Source organism: Neolamprologus multifasciatus, chromosome 10, assembly GCF_963576455.1.
Source record: "Neolamprologus multifasciatus chromosome 10, fNeoMul1.2, whole genome shotgun sequence".
Classification (NCBI taxonomy): Eukaryota; Metazoa; Chordata; class Actinopteri; order Cichliformes; family Cichlidae; genus Neolamprologus; species Neolamprologus multifasciatus.
The window spans coordinates 26,176,095-26,196,114 of record NC_140448.1 but is presented as its reverse complement, the minus strand read 5'-3'; the positions used below and the strand labels follow the sequence as shown (position 1 = coordinate 26,196,114).

Below are 20,020 nucleotides of genomic sequence, written 5' to 3'. Positions count from 1 at the left end.
GTCATTGTCTTAACTGTTGTTGCCACAAAAGTTGACTTTTCAAGAAAACATATGCATGTGATGAAGCTAACCACTGATGCTTATCTGGGGTTTTGTTTTCAGGCTGAAACACCAGGCAGGGATTTTCAGTAGATTTTGTTCTGGATACTGATCACAAACCTGCCCTTTTTTCTATGCAGGGATGAATCTACATTTAAAGGCGAGCTTCTTGTACAATCAGAAGAATCGGTAAGCTGAGGGATGGTCCGACCTAAGACCCCTGCTGTGATATTCTTTGGATGTGTCTTGTTTTCTGGTTTTGAATTTGCTGGTGAGTAATTTGAGCTGGGATTCTGCAGAGGTTTTATGATTACTGCAAGATTTTATAGTTCTTATTTCTGTGTTTGTTGTATTTTTGGATTCCTGCTTTGATTTCTGTGTTCTAATAGACCGCAAGCTTCATTTGCTGTGACATATCTGAGCCTTTGATTTCTGTTTTACCTTACAGTTATTCTAATGATGAGTTCCACTTTGCATCCTGTTTTTTGGTCCATGTGTTGGTATATGTTAGTAGTAGCTCAAGTTCCCTCCATGTCTATCTATGATTGTGTTTGTCCTTCAGTGTTTCCTTGACTCATTTTCAGTGTATTTCCTGTTGGGTTGTTTACATACATCATGCCTGTATCCAACTTTTCATTTTTGTTTTATTTTGAAGGTTAATTTCCTTGGTTTCCTGTGAGTCTCCCCGGAATGTCTTTACCTGTGTGTGATTACTCTCTCCTGTGTCTCATTACCCTCCCGTTGGGTATTACATCTAATCAGCCCTCTGTGTAACAGCCCTGTCTTCTCCTTACTCTTTGTCACAGTGTCTGTGCACAGTGTTTGTTCCCTGTTTCCAGCCCTGCCTTATTCCTCGCTCCTTTTTGAATTATTGTTTATTCACCTTCTGGACTTTGTTATTTTGGACTTTCTGCTATAGCCTATATTAAAGGCTCAACCTTTGTGGATGAAAGTTGGCCTCCTGAGTCCTGCATCGTGCACTCCTCATATTGTGACATCTACAGTGTAAAGTGATGAATGGACTCTGGTGACCTCAGAGTCTGCTGCTATATCTCTATTGTCTACTTGCATGTACAGAAACATAAACAGCCATAGGCAAAGAATTGCTAATATGTGCATGTACATTGTTAACAACTGAACTATGACACTAGTTTTTGAGATGGTTATCTTCAGTTATTAAAACATAAAAAAATCATGTTTTATATTTATTACAAACAACCAGCCCTATTATATTCAAATAGGGGAAAAGTGAAAAAAGTCTGTAAAAGGTCATCCCTCACGCAGCCGTGATCTCTGCTTTCTGCTACGCTTCAATGCAAAGATAAAATTAGAGTGGATGAAACTTAAAGAAACTTTAATACAAAGCAGTAGAAGACTGGGCTGTACATATCTTCTGCCGCCTCTTTCTCCCCTCTTCACCTCTGCTGACTGCGTGATTTTAATTCATCTTGCTTTTTCTTTCCCCTCTCTTGATTAATCTTCATTCTTTTGCTGCATTTCATTTGAATAGTTTTTCTTCTCCAGCCTTTGCCGAGGATGACTCCCATCCAGAGAGAGCGGGAGATGATGAGTGTGCCTCGCCTAAGTGGCTGCAATCAATTGTGATTAGTGGCTGCTGCTACTTTTTGAGAGGAGCACATCAAAGTTTTATTATTGGGTGTCAGAGTGGGCGAGACGGGGTGGGGCGGGGGTAATTACACTCTTATACCCAGCCTCCTCACCACTCTAGGAGGTGAAGTCCATGCTTTCTAGCTTTTGTCACCACCTAAATCCAGTCTATTACTTCAGTCATTGTTAACAGTCATAGTCTCGCTGTGACGCCGCTGACCTTATTCTTATTTTCAGTTTACTAATATATTTATGCTTTTAAATTCATTGGTATCGTCTTTTCTTTACGTCAAAATCATGTAAAGAACTTTAGTAACATCTGCTTTTGAAGAGGACGCTGCTTTTCAGGGCCACTAAAATATTTCTTCCCATCAAGCTAAAAATCCCAGCTCTGTTCCCGTTTATAACACTCTTCTTTATATCTGGTTACACAAACCACACTTTTATTTATGCTAAAAACAAAGTTAAATACTTAGCTGGTAGTTATTTGCTAGCATACCTAAAGATTGAAACATTATTTTTATTATTAACAAAAAAGAAACACAGTTAGGTCCATTAATATTTGGATAGAGACATCTTTGTTTTTATCATTTTGGTTCTGTACATTAGCACAAATTGTTTTTAAATGAAACAAGTTGAATGGCAGACTTTCGGCTTTAATTAAGTGGGTTGAATTGTGAGCATTTTTTAAACACAATCCCTTCATTTGAGGCGCTCAAAAGTAATTGGATAAATTAAATACCTTAAAATAAAATGTTAATTTCTAATACTAAGCTGTTTTTGAATAGAGGACGCTGCTTTTCAGAGCCGCTAAAATATTTCTTCCCATCAAGCTAAACATCCCAGCTCTGTTCCCGTTTATAACACTCTTCTTTATATCTGTTTACACAAACCACACTTTTATTTATGCTAAAAACAAAGTTAAATACTTAGCTGGCAGTTATTTGCCAGTATGTAAAATAACTGAAAATAAAATGTTAATTTCTAATACTTAGCTGAAAACCCTTTACTGCCAATGACAGCCTGAAGTCTTGAACTCATGGACACTACCAGATGCTGGGTTTCCTCCTTTGTAATGCTCTGGCAGGCCTTTACTGCAGTGGCTTTTAGTTACTGTTCGTTTGTGGACCTTTCTGTCCAGAGTTTAGTCTTCAACAAGTGAAATGCATGCTCAGTCGGGTTAAGATCAGGTGACCATTCAAGATTATTCCACTTCTTTGCTTTGATAAGATCCTGGGTTGCTTTGGCTGTATGTTTTTGGGTCATTGTCTATCTGCATTTAGCAGGATTTGAACAGACAGTATGAACACCTCAGAATTCAGTCGGCTGCTTCTGTCCTGAGTCCCATCATCAATAAGCACTAGTGTCCCAGCCACGCACGCCAAAGCCATTGCATGTGTTTTACACATGATGTGGTATGTTTTGGATCATGAGCTGTTCCACAGCTTCTCCGTACTTTTTTCTTGCCATCATTCTGGTAGATGTTGATCTTGGTTTCTTCTGTCCAAAGAATGTTTTTTCAGAACAGTGCTAAAAACATCCATCTAAAAAAGCCAGCAAAGTCCAATCTAACGTTTCTATTCTTGAGCTTTATGAGTGGCTCGCATTGTGCAGTGAACCCTCTCTATTTACTTTCATGCAGTCTTCTCTTTATGGTAGACTGGGGCATTGATACGTCTACCCTCCTGGACAGTGTTGTTCACTTGGTTGGCTGCTTTTAAGGGATTTCACTTCATCATGGAAATAAATCTGCGATCATCCACCGCTGTTGTCTTCCGAGGACGTCCAGTTCTTTTTGCTTTAATGAGTTCATCAGCACTTTCTTTCTTTCTTTCTCAGAATTTACTAAACTGTAGATTTTGCCTATCCTACATTTGTATCAGTATCTTGGATAGATTTTTCTCTTTTCACAGCTTAAGGGTGGCTTGTTTCACATGTGGTCAAAGAGCTCCTTTGGCTGCACTTGTCTGTTCACAGCAAAATGCTCCAAATGCAAAAACAACCCTTCAGATGTACCTGTACCTGGTCTTGTAAATGACTAGCTTAATTATACATTTCATTTATTTTTTATTTCTTCAACCACTTAATGGGAAAACTGGCTGAAATTACCGCACCAGCCTCACTTAAAATGTGGAGTATCAACATTGTAAACAGATTTTTTGGGAATGCCCCAAATTATTCAGTCTCTCGTGTCTAAAAAGAAACCCACCTTGCAACATGTTCATTCTAAGAGAAAGACAGCAATGCACGATAATGATCTCCTCATATTTGAAGACAGATGCACTTTGTGAAGAGCTGTTTAAAAAACTTCAGTGGTGAAAGACTTGCGAGGCAGCTCGTCTCAGCTGGACTCCATCCATCTGTGTCTCCTTGAAATTAACACTCTAAATGTATTTCTGTCAAAGATTAATATAATGAGTTACTTTTTCTTTACCCTGGTAACACTAACCCTGTATTTTGGAGAAAAGAAGCAAAACTGACTTTTTGTGTGAAAAAATCTTTTTTGTTGTCAATTAGGATTTTATCCTTGATTGCCAAGACTCGAACTAGAACTCGCCTAGAACTAGAGTCAGGGTTAGGGCTGGGCTGTCACGCCTTAAGCAAATGTTGACCATTCTGAAGCAGAGCGAGGTCTTACTGTCAACTGAAGGACATCTTTCACAAACAGCAGTATCTGATTCTCTAGGAATTAGACTGGGTTGAAATAACAAGGTTATTAGTTTGGACTGAAATGAACAGTGGTATCTGTATACATAGTTATTTGTCAGCTGTACTGCATGTGCTCAGAAGAAGCTCTATACTGTAGCGTAGACGTCTGCCTAATGAGCAAAAGCTCCCTGGTTTTATCCCGGGAAAAGACACAAATCCCTTTGGGGTTGTGTCAGGAAGGGCCGGCCTCAGGCATAGGAAGAAAATCAAACAAGCCGAGCTGCCTGTTGCGGTGACCCCTTGTGAATAAAGGAGCAGCCGAATGTAGCTTTCTGCTTTATATTTTTATCACACAAAACAAAACTGCGTATCACATGGGTCAGTATCACTAATGTGCTAAATGGTTACAAATCTACCCGTTAAAGAAGAATGAAAAAAAAAAAAAACTCAGAATGTGTAATTTAAATATAACGAAATGTTTATATTTAAGATCCATCTGCAAATAAAGTTACAGTACATTTCATTGAACTGATTTCCTCCAATTCTGTATGTCCACCTTTCTGCATAAGGACTGAATTGATCCTCCTGGTGATAACTGACACGAGTTCTGCTGAAAAATCTGTGAAGTGTTGCCATTTCTCACAGACTTCACCTCTCAGCTGCATTTTACTAGAGGGGTTTTGTTACTCTTGCTTCCACCTTAAAAGAATTCAAAGGTGTTGTTTTGGACTCTAAAATAAAAAAAAAACAATTTATGTTATGTAAGAGTAACAGTAAGGTAATACATAATAGGCTTGATTCCTCTTTCTCTAGTTCATTCTTGGAATATATACAAATAGTTTGAGTTAAAGTATATCATTTACTGTATTAAGTAGAGCTGGTGCTGGAAATTATACACTGAGATTAGTCAACACTCAATGCATTAATGAAGCACGGTACTTGACTTTTCATTAAGTATTAATTTTGTTACCTCGCTAACATATTGCAGGTGTATTTTTTTTTAGTATTTATGTATATACGTATATCTTTTTTATGTATATATCCAACACTCCAGCTTTACAATACAATTTAGCTGCATAGGTATTCTGGGTTTATTTTTGTACTTTCACCTGGCTTGTTAAGCTGCTGTCACAAAAGCCTTCTACCTTGAACCTTGCAAGCCTCCAGTGGAAAAATCATCCACTGCTCAAGAAGCTGCAACTGTACCGATCCTCCACGGGAGAACAAGGCTGTGTGTGTGTGTGAACGCCCTTCTTAGCCCTTTTATACAAGTAGCTGGGTAGGTGTGTATTTGAAGTAGAACATACTGTCTTTGCCTTACTGAGTGGTAATGGAAGCATGTATGAGTAGATTCATGAACATAAGCATTTGGGAAAAGAATAGGGACGAACAGGCAGCCCAACATGTATTACTAGATTTTGTTCCTCAAGCCAAACAGATATGCACTTGTGACAGTAGGTTTTATGGTAGGGGTAAGATGTCTGTTTAATTAGTCTAAGAAATAGTGAATCTGGTTAACATGGAAGGAAAATTTTGACATGCATTACAGGGATACCCTCCAGACATTCACCAATGGTCCTAGCAGACCTCCTAATTATCAATATATCAGTGGCAATTCTGGAATAATTCTTAATTTTAAAAGCCAATTAAATGAGTGTGCATTTTCTTTCTGACAATGGTGAAGTTCTCATAAGATGCAAAAATGGTGCAATATCTAAGTCTTGCTGGCACAGTGATCACCTATTTAAAATCTTATCAGCCACCTGAATGGCAGTTTCTAGTTGTTATCAGCCCCAGATATCACCCATAAGTGGCCTCCTCTGGCTCCTAGTAGATAGTTATTACCTCATTCAGCATCAGTCATTCTGCCCCGCTGAACCAAAGAAAAGGACAACGTGCTTCAAGGTTAAAACGGCAACACAATTCTGCACTGGGAGAAGAGAGGCGGCAGAGAAGCGGCAATGGCCTAATGCTCTAACGTGACTTTTTTTGGCTTTTCTTTTTAATCTTTTTAACAGTTTAGATAGGTTGAGGCACAAAGGAGAAAAACATACATTATTTTATAAAGTCACAGTCGTTAGCTTACGCCAACATTTGCCACCAGATTTAGCTTTCCTACATAATCATGGCATTGCATGTTTATCACTCATTACATTGAGTGGATCACAGCCTGGCTAAAACGTAGAGCACGCTGTCTTCTTTTATGTGTGCAACTGATAACTGATAACAGCCTTTCGATGAGCTGAAAAGTCCCAATTCAGGTGTGATATTAGCTGTTGCCAATGTATATTTTCCTATAAAACATGAGGCAGTTTGAGCAGAAACCTGCCAGCTGTGTTTTTACTACTGCTGACTTCGAATGGAGCACGGCAGCACTCACATAATAAAAATGTCATTGTTTCATTGAAATATCACCATCTGTGCAAACGCTAGATGCTAACATCAGTCTGTACTAAAGGGTCGTATGTTTTACTCTGCACAGAACTAAACCACTGTAGATTAGACTGAGTTAAATACCAAGCCTTCTTATGTTACTCTTGAAACATCTTTAGACTGGTTTTTATTATTTAAAGTAGCACTGGGAATAGACTTCAGGTAATCACTGTCAGAGGTTAAGAGGACCCCTGATGACAATGGTTGCTTTTGTCAAGGAGAGGAGGCTTCATGAAAGTCTAAGTTCATGTGATATATTCTGAAGCTTGACAAAAAAAAGAAACCAAAAGACACTGGTGTCTGTTGGTGTCTCCCAGTATTATAGAAGCGTAACACTGAATTGCTGAATTAGCCCATAAAATGTACAAAACAGTGTTTTTCTGCAGAGCTGCAGAGGCGGGGATGTAAAATGAAAAGCAGCCCAATACTTGCATCTCATGGCACTCGATTCCACTTCAATGAAATTGATTAAACTGAGTAAAAATGTTTACAGAAAGCATAAGAACTGCTTTTGGTGAACATAAAGTGTAACTGAAGGATGACCAATAGTCAGGCTCCTCGCTAAAAGTAACTGGAGCCAGTTTCAAAGCACTCTTCTTTTTCTGTCTCTTTACTCCTTCTTGCTTTCCATCTCACACTCACAAAGATAATCCACCATTGCGAATTCAGACTGCGATGGCAGATGTGATATTTTGAAGGGGGCAATGTTGTTTGGAAGCAGCCTAGTGGAGGTTATGTCATAATGAAGCAGTGCAGCTGCAGCGAAGATGCCTGGGAGGGATCACAGAAGATCAAGGAGCCTGCGTCAAAGACGAACACCTTGCCCTTGACAGCCAGCTTGTGGGAGTCAGCTCACCGTGGCTCGGCACAACAGCAGATAAATACCAAGTTCGCTTTAGCATACGCATGAGGGCTTTCAGCGAGCGTGCCCTTGTATAGTATATAGAAGGTGCATTTTGAAAGGCGATGAATGAGGAGGGAGTAGTAAATGTGAAGGAGGCCCTGGCACTCCACCTCACCGGGTGCTTGGATGTCTCTGGTGAGTCATAAAGTATAAACCATTAAGTAATGAGTGTATATAAACAGTGTGTTTGTGTTTATGCATAGAGTCTTAACTGAAGACAAACACCAAAAAATGAACAGAACTGGATTTACACACTGCAAATGCAGGTTTACACTAGATTTGCAAAGCTGATGTATGAACCTTCCTTTTTTCAACTTTGAAATAAAATAGTGAAGGCTGTGGGAAACTTTATGCATAACTACAAAAAGTAACTAAAGCCAAATCTATATATATTGCAGGACTGATATATCAGCCAGTCTCACATATGTAGGTTTCAGAAGGCAAATAGAAACAGTAAAAAAGAAAAAAAAAAACCCCAGAAGAAACACCCTTCAACTGTGTTATGTATGTTGATGTTAAACAGTTTGCCCACCAGAGGGCACTGTGCAATTGTCTTGTTGGTAGCAGAACATCAGGCTGATCCGAGCACAGCTGGGCAGGGCGTAAATGACTCATCCATGACTCGTGGCAGTAAAACAAGGTTACTTTTAAACTGCACTGTTGTAGTATCTTAGTTAGGACTACATAACTACATAAATCTGCTCATGTTCTGCGTGTCTGACAGAAAAAAAATAATGGCAACCACCAGTGCTACCCCTCAGCTTTCTAGTTGATAGACCTATGGTATCGATTTCAAAATCGTACATTGTTCATTCAAAATCAACATGTTCTCAAATTACTCTGACCTCAAGGCCAGGGTCACTTATATTCGAACTCGTCTGAGATTTTTTTGTAGATATACCTACGGTATTAATTTGAAAAGGGCTATTTGAAAACTTGACCTCTGAGCTTGAAGTCGAGGTCACTGATATTCGAACTTATAAGCACTTCTGTAGAAACACCATTAAAAAATGGATCAATGAAGCTTGTATAAAGCACCCTGACTGCTCACAGTGAAATAAGGAAAGGGGAACTTTAACAAAAAATGGACCAAAATAAAGGGCTAAAACCTAACAGACTATAATTTAATTGTTACTTGAACTATAATTAAGGGTTATTTTACTGTTAACAAACAATTTGCTAGTTGATGTACATCTCTACCCTCACTATGGTTACAAGCTCTAGGTAGTGGCCAAAAGAGTGAGATCATGGACACGTGGTGCAAGTTAACTTCTTCTGAATGGTGGCTGAGCTAAGGGCTTATTTGTGAGGGACTCACTACACCTCCTGGGTATCTGGTTATGATGCCTCCAAAACACCTCCTAGCTGAGGTGTTTCAGAGATGTCCAACTGTAACGTCAGACCCAGGATGTGTTGGACTGAAGCTAGCTTGGAAATCAGGTTTCCCTGATTAGACTGTCTGTATGTTCAAACACGCGTAGTTATCTTTAATGGTGACTTTAATTCAAACTGTGGTGAACTTTGTAACTCGGTTTTTAAGTGCTGTACAAATAAAGTTATTATTATAATTAATATCAAAAAGGCAGTGCACACAATGTGTGAGCTGTGCACTGTAATTTTTTCTAGGGTTAAAAACAGCCAACAAGCGTAATAAAGGTACTTTTTTACTAATACTTCTGTCTTTTATTAGCCTGAGTTCTCATGACTTACATGTTAGCAAAAAGAGCTCACTGCCATCAAACAAGGAGCAACCGTTTGTCTTTTCCATTGGATGAATTTAATAGTGATATTAATACTCCCTTTCATTATTTCTTGGACTTATTTAGCTGCTATCTTCCTTTTGCTGCTAAATGTTATATTTACCCATTCATTGGGCCACACACAGATCAAGAGACTTGTTGGTGCCCCCCTGGCAACCATGGGTCACTAGGAGAAAGATGTGTGTTCCTTGACTGGTTGTCAAGTGGTTTGCTGCCTGTTGGTGGCTGAAATTGATTGCATCAAGGTATGCAGAGCTGCACCAAATATCTCCAAGTGGTTGTTTGGTTGGTAGAAAGTTTAGGAAGTAGCTAACAGTTTGCACGCCAACTTGACTCCAAACATTTGCAAACTACTTGCCAAGTGGTTGTGAAACTGTGAAAAATGTGACACAAAGTGGAAATGCACACCAGCCATCTATACAAGTTCAAGTTTGTGAGTGTTTGCAGATAAATCAAGTCTAAATACAGGTGACTGCGACAATGTGATGAAGAAAATAACAAGGTTTTGGTGTAGTACTGTAGTAGTACTGTACCTGTTTGTGACTAATGCCACCTGATGAAAGACGACAACCTCCAGCAACATCTTAGCAACGTATTTTTCCCTAGCAACAGGAGGCTGTCAGGGGTCAGGGACTGGTCTCTATGTCTGAGTGACTAAAGGCTCTCACTGTGCTGCATCATTCTCACATCAGTGCATCATCTTTACTGTTTTATGATAATTTTAGGTACTGCATTGGTCTCCTGTTAGCATGGCAACATCACTGTGTTGCATCCCACAGCGACCGAGGTGATAAATACATAAATCTTAGCATTAATGCATTATATTGTTGTTTGAGAAGCAGCAGTTATTTATACACAAACCTTTTGGAAATTAACAACCGCAAAGTTAGCTGCTTTTCTTTTTTGTCTTTAATTACAGTATTAGATTATCATGTGGTGGAACAACGATACAAACTGTGAGAAAGACACAGAGCGTTACTTTCTCTGCTCGAACGCTCACTCAGCTTTTGCTTCAAATGTTAGAGAATGCATCTTTGTTCAGTGCCAGTGTGTAGGAGGAAGGTTAGATACACACAGCGATATACACACACACACACACACACAACCGGTCTTGTATGGGTCAGGCTGAGAGCGCAAGTGAGTGGAATAGTTGCCAAAATAACTCCATGTCACTGGTGAAGCCACTGACTGTGTTTTTCGGGTAATTTAGAGCGAAGCAATGTTCATGGTTGTCCTCTGACACATTTACCTTGTTGCTCTGATTATTCAGGTATGACAACAAGCACTGTTGTGATTGCAGTGTACGCTCTTTGTTTCTGAAAGTGATTCGAGTGCGACACAGCCATGCATCTCTGTCAGCACTGATGGCTGTCCGTGGAAAGCAGAGGACTCTGACACCAGAAACTACAGCTCATGTCCTGTCATCCGTGCGGCCTTAACCCTCAGAAATAAAACTAAATCAGTTTCTGTCCTCACAAGTAGAATTTATATAAATATACCCTCCCTGGGGCTAATTATCACTTATAGAGTGACTAAAAACGTATAGTATATTGCATTACTTACACAGACAGGCTGCGTTCAACCAACTACATAAAGAAATCGGGTTGACATTTCTGTATCTGTCTAAGCATCGTGGTGGTGCAGAAGTTAGCACAGTGGCACCAAACTATAAATATACTATGAGACTACGCTACTAGGGGTGTGCGATATGACCAAAATCTCATAAGACATTTATCGTCCCGACATAAATATCACGAGGAAAATTGACAAATTGACATTTTCTGTAAATTCTGTGAATCTCGGGCAGCTCGACTTGCATGAAGTGTTTCTGGGCGTTGTGTACATGGAGTCGAGTGTTTTGACCGATGCCTGAAACGATACATTTTTAGACATAAGTTGTAACGGTGTTCTGACAAACCATCCTACTTTGGCAAAACGTCTTACCGTAAGTAGTTTATGCACATTTCTGCTGTCACAGAGTAATTACAGCACAAATTTAAGTAGGTATGACGGTTTGCCACTTAACTTTGCCCATCAGAGTATGCTTGTAGCTCATACTCATAAAGCCAGGATGATTTGCCACTTCATTTTACCCGTTAAAGTACGCATGTAGGCAACATTCACAAAGGTAGGATGATTTGCCACTGAATTTTAGCTGTTAAAGTATGCTTGTAGGTGACATTCACAAAGGTAGGATGGTTTGGCACTTAATTTCGTGTTGTGCGCATGCGCAGAAACAGCGGGTAGGATGGTTTGTCAGGTAGGATGGATTCCCAGAACACTGGTCGCCATTTTCCTTGTGAGTATTTATTACACAGCGTGCTGCGGGGAAAAGCATGTTCTAACATTCGAGTCTAAGGTTTAATTTGAGCACCTGACGGCTCTTTTTTGCATCTGTAAACTCTTTCTCTCTTTCACGTGAATCTTGCGTAGGTGGTAGAAGAGGTTTGCCGTGTTCGAGTCTGAGGTGGGGACCAGTTTCCTGCATAATTTGCATAGTACAATTTTCTGGTCTGTGTCCGACTTTTCATAACCAAACCATGTCCATGCTACAGAGGTAGCCCCTTGTTTAGAAATAAGGTCCTCGATTGGTTTTAACCAATGAGTCATTGGTTTTGACTGGTCTATCTGTTCGTCATTATTTTGAAAAATCTCAACAGGATCTTCAGCTTTATTGTGAAAGGTTTATGTGGAAAATAAGCAGACAGCTCCGGAGGCACACGCTGGGTTTGCCGTCGTTGTTGCTAACGACAACGCGTAAAAACAGTCGCTTATCTGTCCGTAGTGTGGTTATATTTAATATAAGAGAAAGCGATAACTTTAAGAAATTAATATAGCCCCTACAGCGACCATCAAAACGATGAAAAAATATTGCCGTAAACAGTTTATTTTGTGACGCCGCAAAACAATTAATAGCGTAATATGAAATGATCGACGATTTCATATGGTCATCCGATATATATCATTATACTGAACACCCCTATATGTTACATGTATGAATAAACATTTTTTTGAAATTGCTAATTTCCAAAATTGCCACCAGAAGTTCAAGTCTAGTGTCTGTAAACCATAAGGTAATAAAAGTACTAAAATATTTGGTTAAGGTTGGGAAGAGACTTTAAAAAATACATTGGAGTTAAATTGAAATAGGTTGGAGTCCAGATCAGAATCTTTTCCTAAACTTAACTGCTTGGCCCAGGGCTGGAGGGAAGCTAATTTTCAGTTCAGGAGTTTTAGGCTTAAAGCAGTGAAGGCAATTAGAGGTTACAGTTCAGTTCTTACTATCCTGTAGTTTTTCTTATTGATGTGTTTCTTCTCAGTTTTCTCGGCAAAGTCCTGGTTTGGTACGCTCCAGTGTAACCGCTCACTATCTGTGCCCCTCTCTCTTTGTCCCTCAGCATGTGTTTGATAGTAAAAGGGGGGAAAAAAGCAGTAATTAATAAGCAGTCAGTCAGGGCAGCTATTGATTAAACAACTTTAATCCATTATTTATGTAATAATTAGATTTTAAAGTGTTTTTATATGGAGCTCACTGGGTTTAAATGGGCCATACATACAGTATAAAACTGATATGACTAGACTAGCACAATTTATCTGTTTTAGTTTGATTTTTTTTTTTTTATGTAAACACCAAACTATCTATCATCCCTGTGTGTGTGTTTAGTAAACGACATCATTTCATATATGCCGCTTGCGCTGGTATTCTACCTGTCCTCCACGGCTAATTGCTTTGCCATCATCGCTCTCAGCAGGGGACTGCATTTGTTCAGAGGCTACAAAACTATTTAATGAGCGAGACATTTTACTTCACGCACAGATTGTTCTTTAGGATTTCTCTGGAGATCACTTTTTTCCCTTTGAAATTACATTTAAGGCAAATCCTATGCAATATTTAGCTGCATAATTAATAGGCCATTTGACTCAACTGGGCATTTTTCTTGGTGACAGTTTGACAACACCATATTTAATAATAATTACCAGACGTCATTGTCCCTCACCAGTAGCTGCGTGCTCATTTGTTCTCCCGAACAAGTGTCTGTGATGGAACGACTAAGCTGCATGGGCTGGACCAACTGTAATGATTTAAGAGGAGCAAATTCCCTCAGGTGGCAGCAGCCATTTGATCTATTACCATCCAGAGTCTGTGGTGTCACATCTGTACAAAGTGGAGCATGTAGCCTGCTTTTAGAGCAGACTAACCAACATGATGAATGCTAAATCTAATTTTGCGACTTTATTAAGTGACCTCAGTGTAACCATACAAAACATCCTTTTGCTGCCAACATGAAACTTCTACCAGATATGGTCCACGTCGTCCTTTTTTCTTTTTAAATGTAAACTGCTAATAAAATTACATGCATTTTAACAGTCATTTCCAAGATACAGCTTGAAAACTATGAAAACTGCTAAGAGCAACGTGTATTTTAAGAGCAGGTCACCATTTTGCATGGCGGCTTAAAAAAACACAAAGAAACTGGCACAACAGAGAACAAAATATGTCCAGCTAAACACGGCTAATTAGAGCTGTGACACGATAACTGGGGAGGATAAGAATAAACACACAGGTCATTAAATGTTTGGGGGTATGAGCTGCTTTTATTGAAGCAGACATGCTGAGAGCTAAACATGGTGGATTATACTAACTTCGTCCTCTATTAATCTGGCTGCAGACATGTGGGTCAAACTTAAGATAAAATAAGATAAGATAAGATAAAACTTTATTAATCCCTCGGGTGGGTTCCTCTGGGAAATTCTGTTTCCAAAAAGCACAGCACCGACAGAAGTTACAGAGTTACAGAATATTATATATATATATATACACATATATAAATACAGAGACATATATAAATAAAATATACAAAGGGGATAAGTAGAATAAATAGGAATAAAAATAAAAATACAAGTGAATTGCACATTTCAAGTATGGAGTCTATTGCACTGTTGACTATTAACAAAAAGTATTGCACAAAAGGTAATTGCACAGTGAAGTGAAGAGGCACTACAGCTTACTTGTTCCCCCCTCCTTTGTCCTCCTGTTAAACAGGAGTTAAACAGTCTGATGGCGTGTGGGACAAAGGAGTTTTTAAGTCTGTTGGTTCTTGTCTTTGGGAGAAGCAACCTGTCACTGAACACTCTTCTGGTTGTAGCTGGTTAAAGTACTCTGGTTAAAGTAGCTGCCCGGAAATGCAAATAATGTAAGAAGAATATTAATTAATGACACACGACGTCATTGCTGGATGCTTTTTATGCTATTTAGTACATCACATGCAATATAAATGAAATAAAAGAGCATGTTATTGACATTGCTCTCCGTGTCAGAAGAGCCAATGAAAAATAATTAATATGAAATAAGCTCAAATTTCACCAGCACAAAGTGCCTAATTTTTAAGAAATACTGGGCTTAATAAATATTTCGCTGTGGCAGATTCCTACATAACAATCTAAAATACAAACTGCTTTAAAATCTGACTTTTTCTGCTTTTCCATGAAGTGCTGTTTGCAATGCAAATCTTTGTACGGGGAAGGACGTTAATTCTCGACCCAATTCATTCTCTGAAAGAGACCCAAATGCATCACAAACTGTGGGCTCTAACTTGTGAACGATGCAGTGAAGGGTCAGAGGGTCAGATTAGGGTTAATCTTTTCACACCGGAGTGCGTCTGCTCCTCTCCATCAGCCTATCACAGCAGCTGCGTTAGTATGCAAAGCCAACAAACCATGTGTGTAATTTCTGCAGAATGTTGCAGAGAGCAGTCAGGTGCTTAGCTGCAGTTCAACAAGATGAAAGACACATCTGCAAATCTCACTTTTGCAGAGAATTCTGATGCCACTGCTGAGATCGGTTGACACACAGCATTTCTTTTCTATATTGAAACGCTGGAACAGAATCGTTCCTGATTATCCTGCCCATGCAGGATGTCATCTGTCTGATAATCCGCCCCCCCACATCCAACCTGCCAAATTTACCCCGGTTATAATCATAAGTTACAATAATGAACAAACAATCTATTTTTATTATAGCACTCAATTGATTGTATATTACAACTGGATACGCAATTCAATGCAATTGTATTTGGCACCTTGAATTCAAACACCCATAGAGTAGACTGCAAATGTGTGCAGCCAGTTGTCAGCAGTAGATTGTGGTCTTGATCCTGTGCTGTTACGTTACATAGCAATCCAGTTAAATTCATCTAAGCAAATTTGCATCTCCTCTAGTTAACAGCAAAGCATCCTGGTATATTTCAGGATGATGTCAGGCTGTAGAAGCAGTAAAGTATCTGTAGAACGCAAACAAGCATTCATCAGCTAAAGCCGCTGGTTGTTAGACGTCTCTTCGATAAGCGATTGGGGTTTGTGATTTTAGACAACCATTTCTAATGGTCGAGAAACACCCAGTCCTTAAGAAAGTCCATCTAAAAATATTGCTTACTCGGGTGAAGGGTGAAGTTGGGTAATGCAGCAGCGACCAGACACCAATGACCCGAAACATGTTAGTAAATCTAATATAGAAAGAAAAAATTGTGTGTGTGTGTGTGTTTGTGTTAGTCCATGTGTCCTAAGACCGTCAGAGACCAGAGGTCCAGAGAGCCAGTCACACAAAACATCCAACAGCAGAAGAGGAATTGTTCCTGAACTTTGTATAGGCCTGATCTGCTGCCATGGGAAACACTTTTCGGAGGTGTTTCCTTCTCAAAGGAGGTTTGACCAGTTATTTAATCTGAAGGTTCACTGACTTCTTCCCACAGCAGCGGGAATGTTTAAAGGAGGGGTGCTGAACTCAATTTCACTGAGGTCCACACTGGGGAAGGGGGATCACTTTGAGGGTCAAACATATGTGAATTATTGTTATTTTGTTTAATTTTCTGAAAAATAAAAATAAAAATCTTAATAATATTGTTGTATTGTATGTTCCACATAAAGGCTTCCAAAATAAATAAAAATCAAGAAGCTGTCTAACCATGGTATATCCCATGCATTATACACCCTAGTGTTCTGGCATGAAATCTGATGCACATAGAAAATGTAAAATACTGCTGTTTTGATAAATGTTCTCTTTAAATGGACAACCTGACTTAGTCATTTACTTTGCTATGACTACACTTGTCCTAATACCTCCATCACTCCAGATCCTCCAGAATTTGTTTGTAGCTCCAAGCCTTTAATCGTTACACCACAGACTGTCCCAGGCCTGTAGCCTCATATTTCTGCTGTTGCATCATTCCAATACGACAACGCACAATATACAAGATTGTCTCCTAGCATCTCTATTTCCTCAGTAAAAACACACAACTAAGTCTAACACTACTACTGAAATCATCTGCCATCAACCATAAGCTAGCTTTAATTGCTTTTGAGAAGGAGCGCTTCCTGGATTTCGACCCACTTCTCTTTGAGGTACTGTTTGGAAGTGACACGTATAGGCTCAAAAACTCCCAAAAGGCACTCCCTTTTCAAAGTAAAACTAAAATTCCTTTATTTTGATGGAAAGGTTGTGCAAAAAAATTATTCCATGTCGTGCCGGATTTAGTTGTATTCACAAAGGCTAATCGGCTAGCTCAAACAAAATGGAAAGAAAGGTAAGTTATTAAATTTCTAAAATCTCCAATGCACTACCCTAGAAAAACTAAAAGCCTGATTCTACCCAATGCTTGAATACTTAGCAACCAAAAGCAACAATAAAGTCCAATCAGTCTGCTAAATTCATGTTGGTATCTCATTATCAGAATGGACAACTCTCTTTGGCACGTCGCATTGTAATGTAAAAACGCTGACATTTAAAACTGAAATAGGCATCAGCTGCTTCACTAATTGATTTTCTTTTACAAAAAGAGTCAATTTACTTTCTTACGTCAACACACTCAAACACACAAAAATATAGCCTAATTAATAAAGAATGGCAGTGAAGTCATTCAAGGTTGTACAACACTCACGCCTCATGTCTCTGAAGTAGATTGTCTGTCTGTTGGGGTTGAGCAGCTGGATAACGGAGTCGTCATTGTTCTTCACCCGGCAGCTGATGATCGCCATCTCTCCCTCCACCACGGTCACGTTGTCTGTCACCAGGTTCTGACTCACCACTGGACAAAACAAAGACACAGACACAGAAATTACGTTAGCATATGTACATATATATATATATAGATCTTCAAATATCGAACAGATGATATGTAATTCTACTTTTTTTGACCAACTGTTTTAGTGCAATGCAATATTTAATGAGTCAACATTCAGCAGGTGGTGGACCAAGCCAGCTTAATATGTGTCCAATAAACAGGAACTGAGAAAGCTGGGAAACCGCTCAGCAAGCCCACGGGCTGTGAAAAATTGGTCACAGCCATCATTGGTCATCACTAGCCAGTTAGACTTCTGCGCTTCCTTGTTTCACAAGCAATATCTCTGCCTGAAGAATGAAAAATGGATTCTTTGTAGCTACTTGGTTTGAAAAACTACAGTAATAATGTCCCAGACTTTGCTGTGGGGTAGCATCTATTGTTGTGGCTGATGGTGGACCTTGAGTGGCTTTGGTTTATTTCTAAATGATTATTACAAAACCAACACTTGGCAGCTTGTCAGTGCTGGGTGCTAGTTATGTTCATCCCCGCAATATTTTTTATTGGTGAGATACAAACACACGCACACACATGACTGGATGCTCCAGGCTAAATGGAACCATGGACAAACAATAACAGGAAGTCAAAGCACAGAAGAAGTCAACATATTAGGAAAACGGATAACTAACGTTTTCAATATGATAGTCATGTTTCTGTAAGAGAATAAAGCACTGTCAGGTAGAGGTGTGGAAGGGTCTGCAGGAGCACACATTAATGTACTTCTATCAAACCTGTTTCCTAGAAATTACATTGTACTGCAACAGTAGCTGCATTTTTAAGGAAGCATAATTGTAATCAAATTAGTTTTTCGTTAGCATAATGAGGAAATGTTTTTAATTAAGACATTGGCAAATGGCAAAAAAATGTTGATAGTGAATATTCTCTGACAACATTTTTGCTTCCCCCCCAAAATGTAATTTCTTGCATTACAATATCCAGTTACAGTAAATATGCAATTGTTAAACTTGCATCTGAAAACATAGATTCACAGATTTAATTGCAGCTGCTGACTCCTACCTACGTTAAGGGATTTTATTTCTAACTCCACATACAGGCTTTGCTGTCACCACTGTACAGGGTTCATGCAACACCTCCAAGCAAGTATGATGAGGTTTATAAATATCAGTCGTTAATTTAAAAAAGTGCCTCTGATAAAACTGGGAAATGGCAAAAAGCAAGGTAATGGTCAAACATTTTAGCTATGCTTTATAGACAAAAATACTGGACCACAGCTCTTAATCTTTGGATTCAGCTGTTTTCAGTCCGATCCCTACTAGTGTACAAAATCAAACACTAAATTTGAGTGTCGTAACAGGATCCCGACACAGCTACGAGTCGCCTCTTACATATTCCACAATCAACTGTAAGTGGTATTATTGCAAAGTGGAAGCATTTAGATAGCTCAGCAATTAAGAGGCCAACCATGTAAAGTTGCAGAGTGGGGTTGCTGAGTGCTGAAGTATATAGTGTGTAAAAGTTGACAAACCTCTGCTGGTACAAAGAGCAGCACAAAAACTGCACCACGGCTTCATGAGAGGGGTTTCCATTGCTGAGAAGCTCTTGTAGATGTACTGTGTAGATGGCTTTGTTCATGTGGTATATATCCTGCATATCTCCATTATGCATTGCGGCTTTGAGTCAGCTATAACTGGCAGTATAGCTAAAGGCAACTTAAAGAAGCACATAAGGGCTATAACCACAAACTTCAGACGGAGTACATATTCAATTTCAACTCCCATCCACAGCAGACGGAGACAGAGTTCCAGTTCATTACAGTCTATCAATAGTAAAGCAGAAATTTACAGCCTGAACAACAATGCAAGGCTGGCTGAAAATCTCAGCAGCTTCTTTGCCTGGTTTGCAAAGGACAATACAGAAACCAACTGGGCTTGACCAAGTACAAGGGCCTGATGGATTACGGGCCTGCGCCAACCAGTTTACAGGTACATTTAGCTTTCGTCTTATTAACTGTATTATTCTGTTGTTACACATGGCTATCAACCTGTTTACCCATTCAAACACCATGACTAAAGTCAAATTGTCTTGTTGAACAGTGAACAGCATGATGTGTATTGAAGGTAAGTGCAACCACACCTTACTTAGCACAAAGAGCAAACCATCTGCTCAAAACTTGGATGACTTTTCCAGCTGGTTACCTTTGAAAGTTTGTCTGTCATTGAGACTGAGCGAAAAAGCCTTGAGGACACTAGAAGGCTTTACATCTACACCCCTTCCTTTATAACAAGACCACGAACACTGGATCTATATACAGTAGGAAGCATATCATGAGCAGCAGCGAGTGCTGATGACTCCATCTCTGTGTTTATACAAGGGGCATTAAGGCAGAGTGTTGACTGTAGGTCACCTGCATTTTGGAAGTGCTCGAAACCAAATGTAGTACTTGTGCAAAAGTAGAAAATGGAGTAGAAAAATGAAGTGAAGCCTGTGAGCTAGTTCAGTTAGTTCAACTCGAACTGCACTGTTTAATACACACCCACTCCTTTCACATCATA

The 20,020-nt window shown here is 39.3% G+C and overlaps 1 protein-coding gene across 8 annotated transcripts in view; it reads right to left on the bottom strand.

Annotated features, from left to right (window-relative positions):
• Positions 1 to 20,020, bottom strand: part of cadm1a (cell adhesion molecule 1a) — a 467,431-nt gene that overhangs the window by 108,101 nt on the left and 339,310 nt on the right. For all 8 annotated transcript variants that reach the window (XM_085173685.1, XM_085173687.1, XM_085173689.1 and 5 more), the window contains one exon: positions 17,328 to 17,474. In XM_085173685.1, coding sequence (XP_085029811.1) covers positions 17,328 to 17,474 — 147 coding nt within the window. The remainder of the gene's footprint in view (positions 1 to 17,327; positions 17,475 to 20,020) is intronic.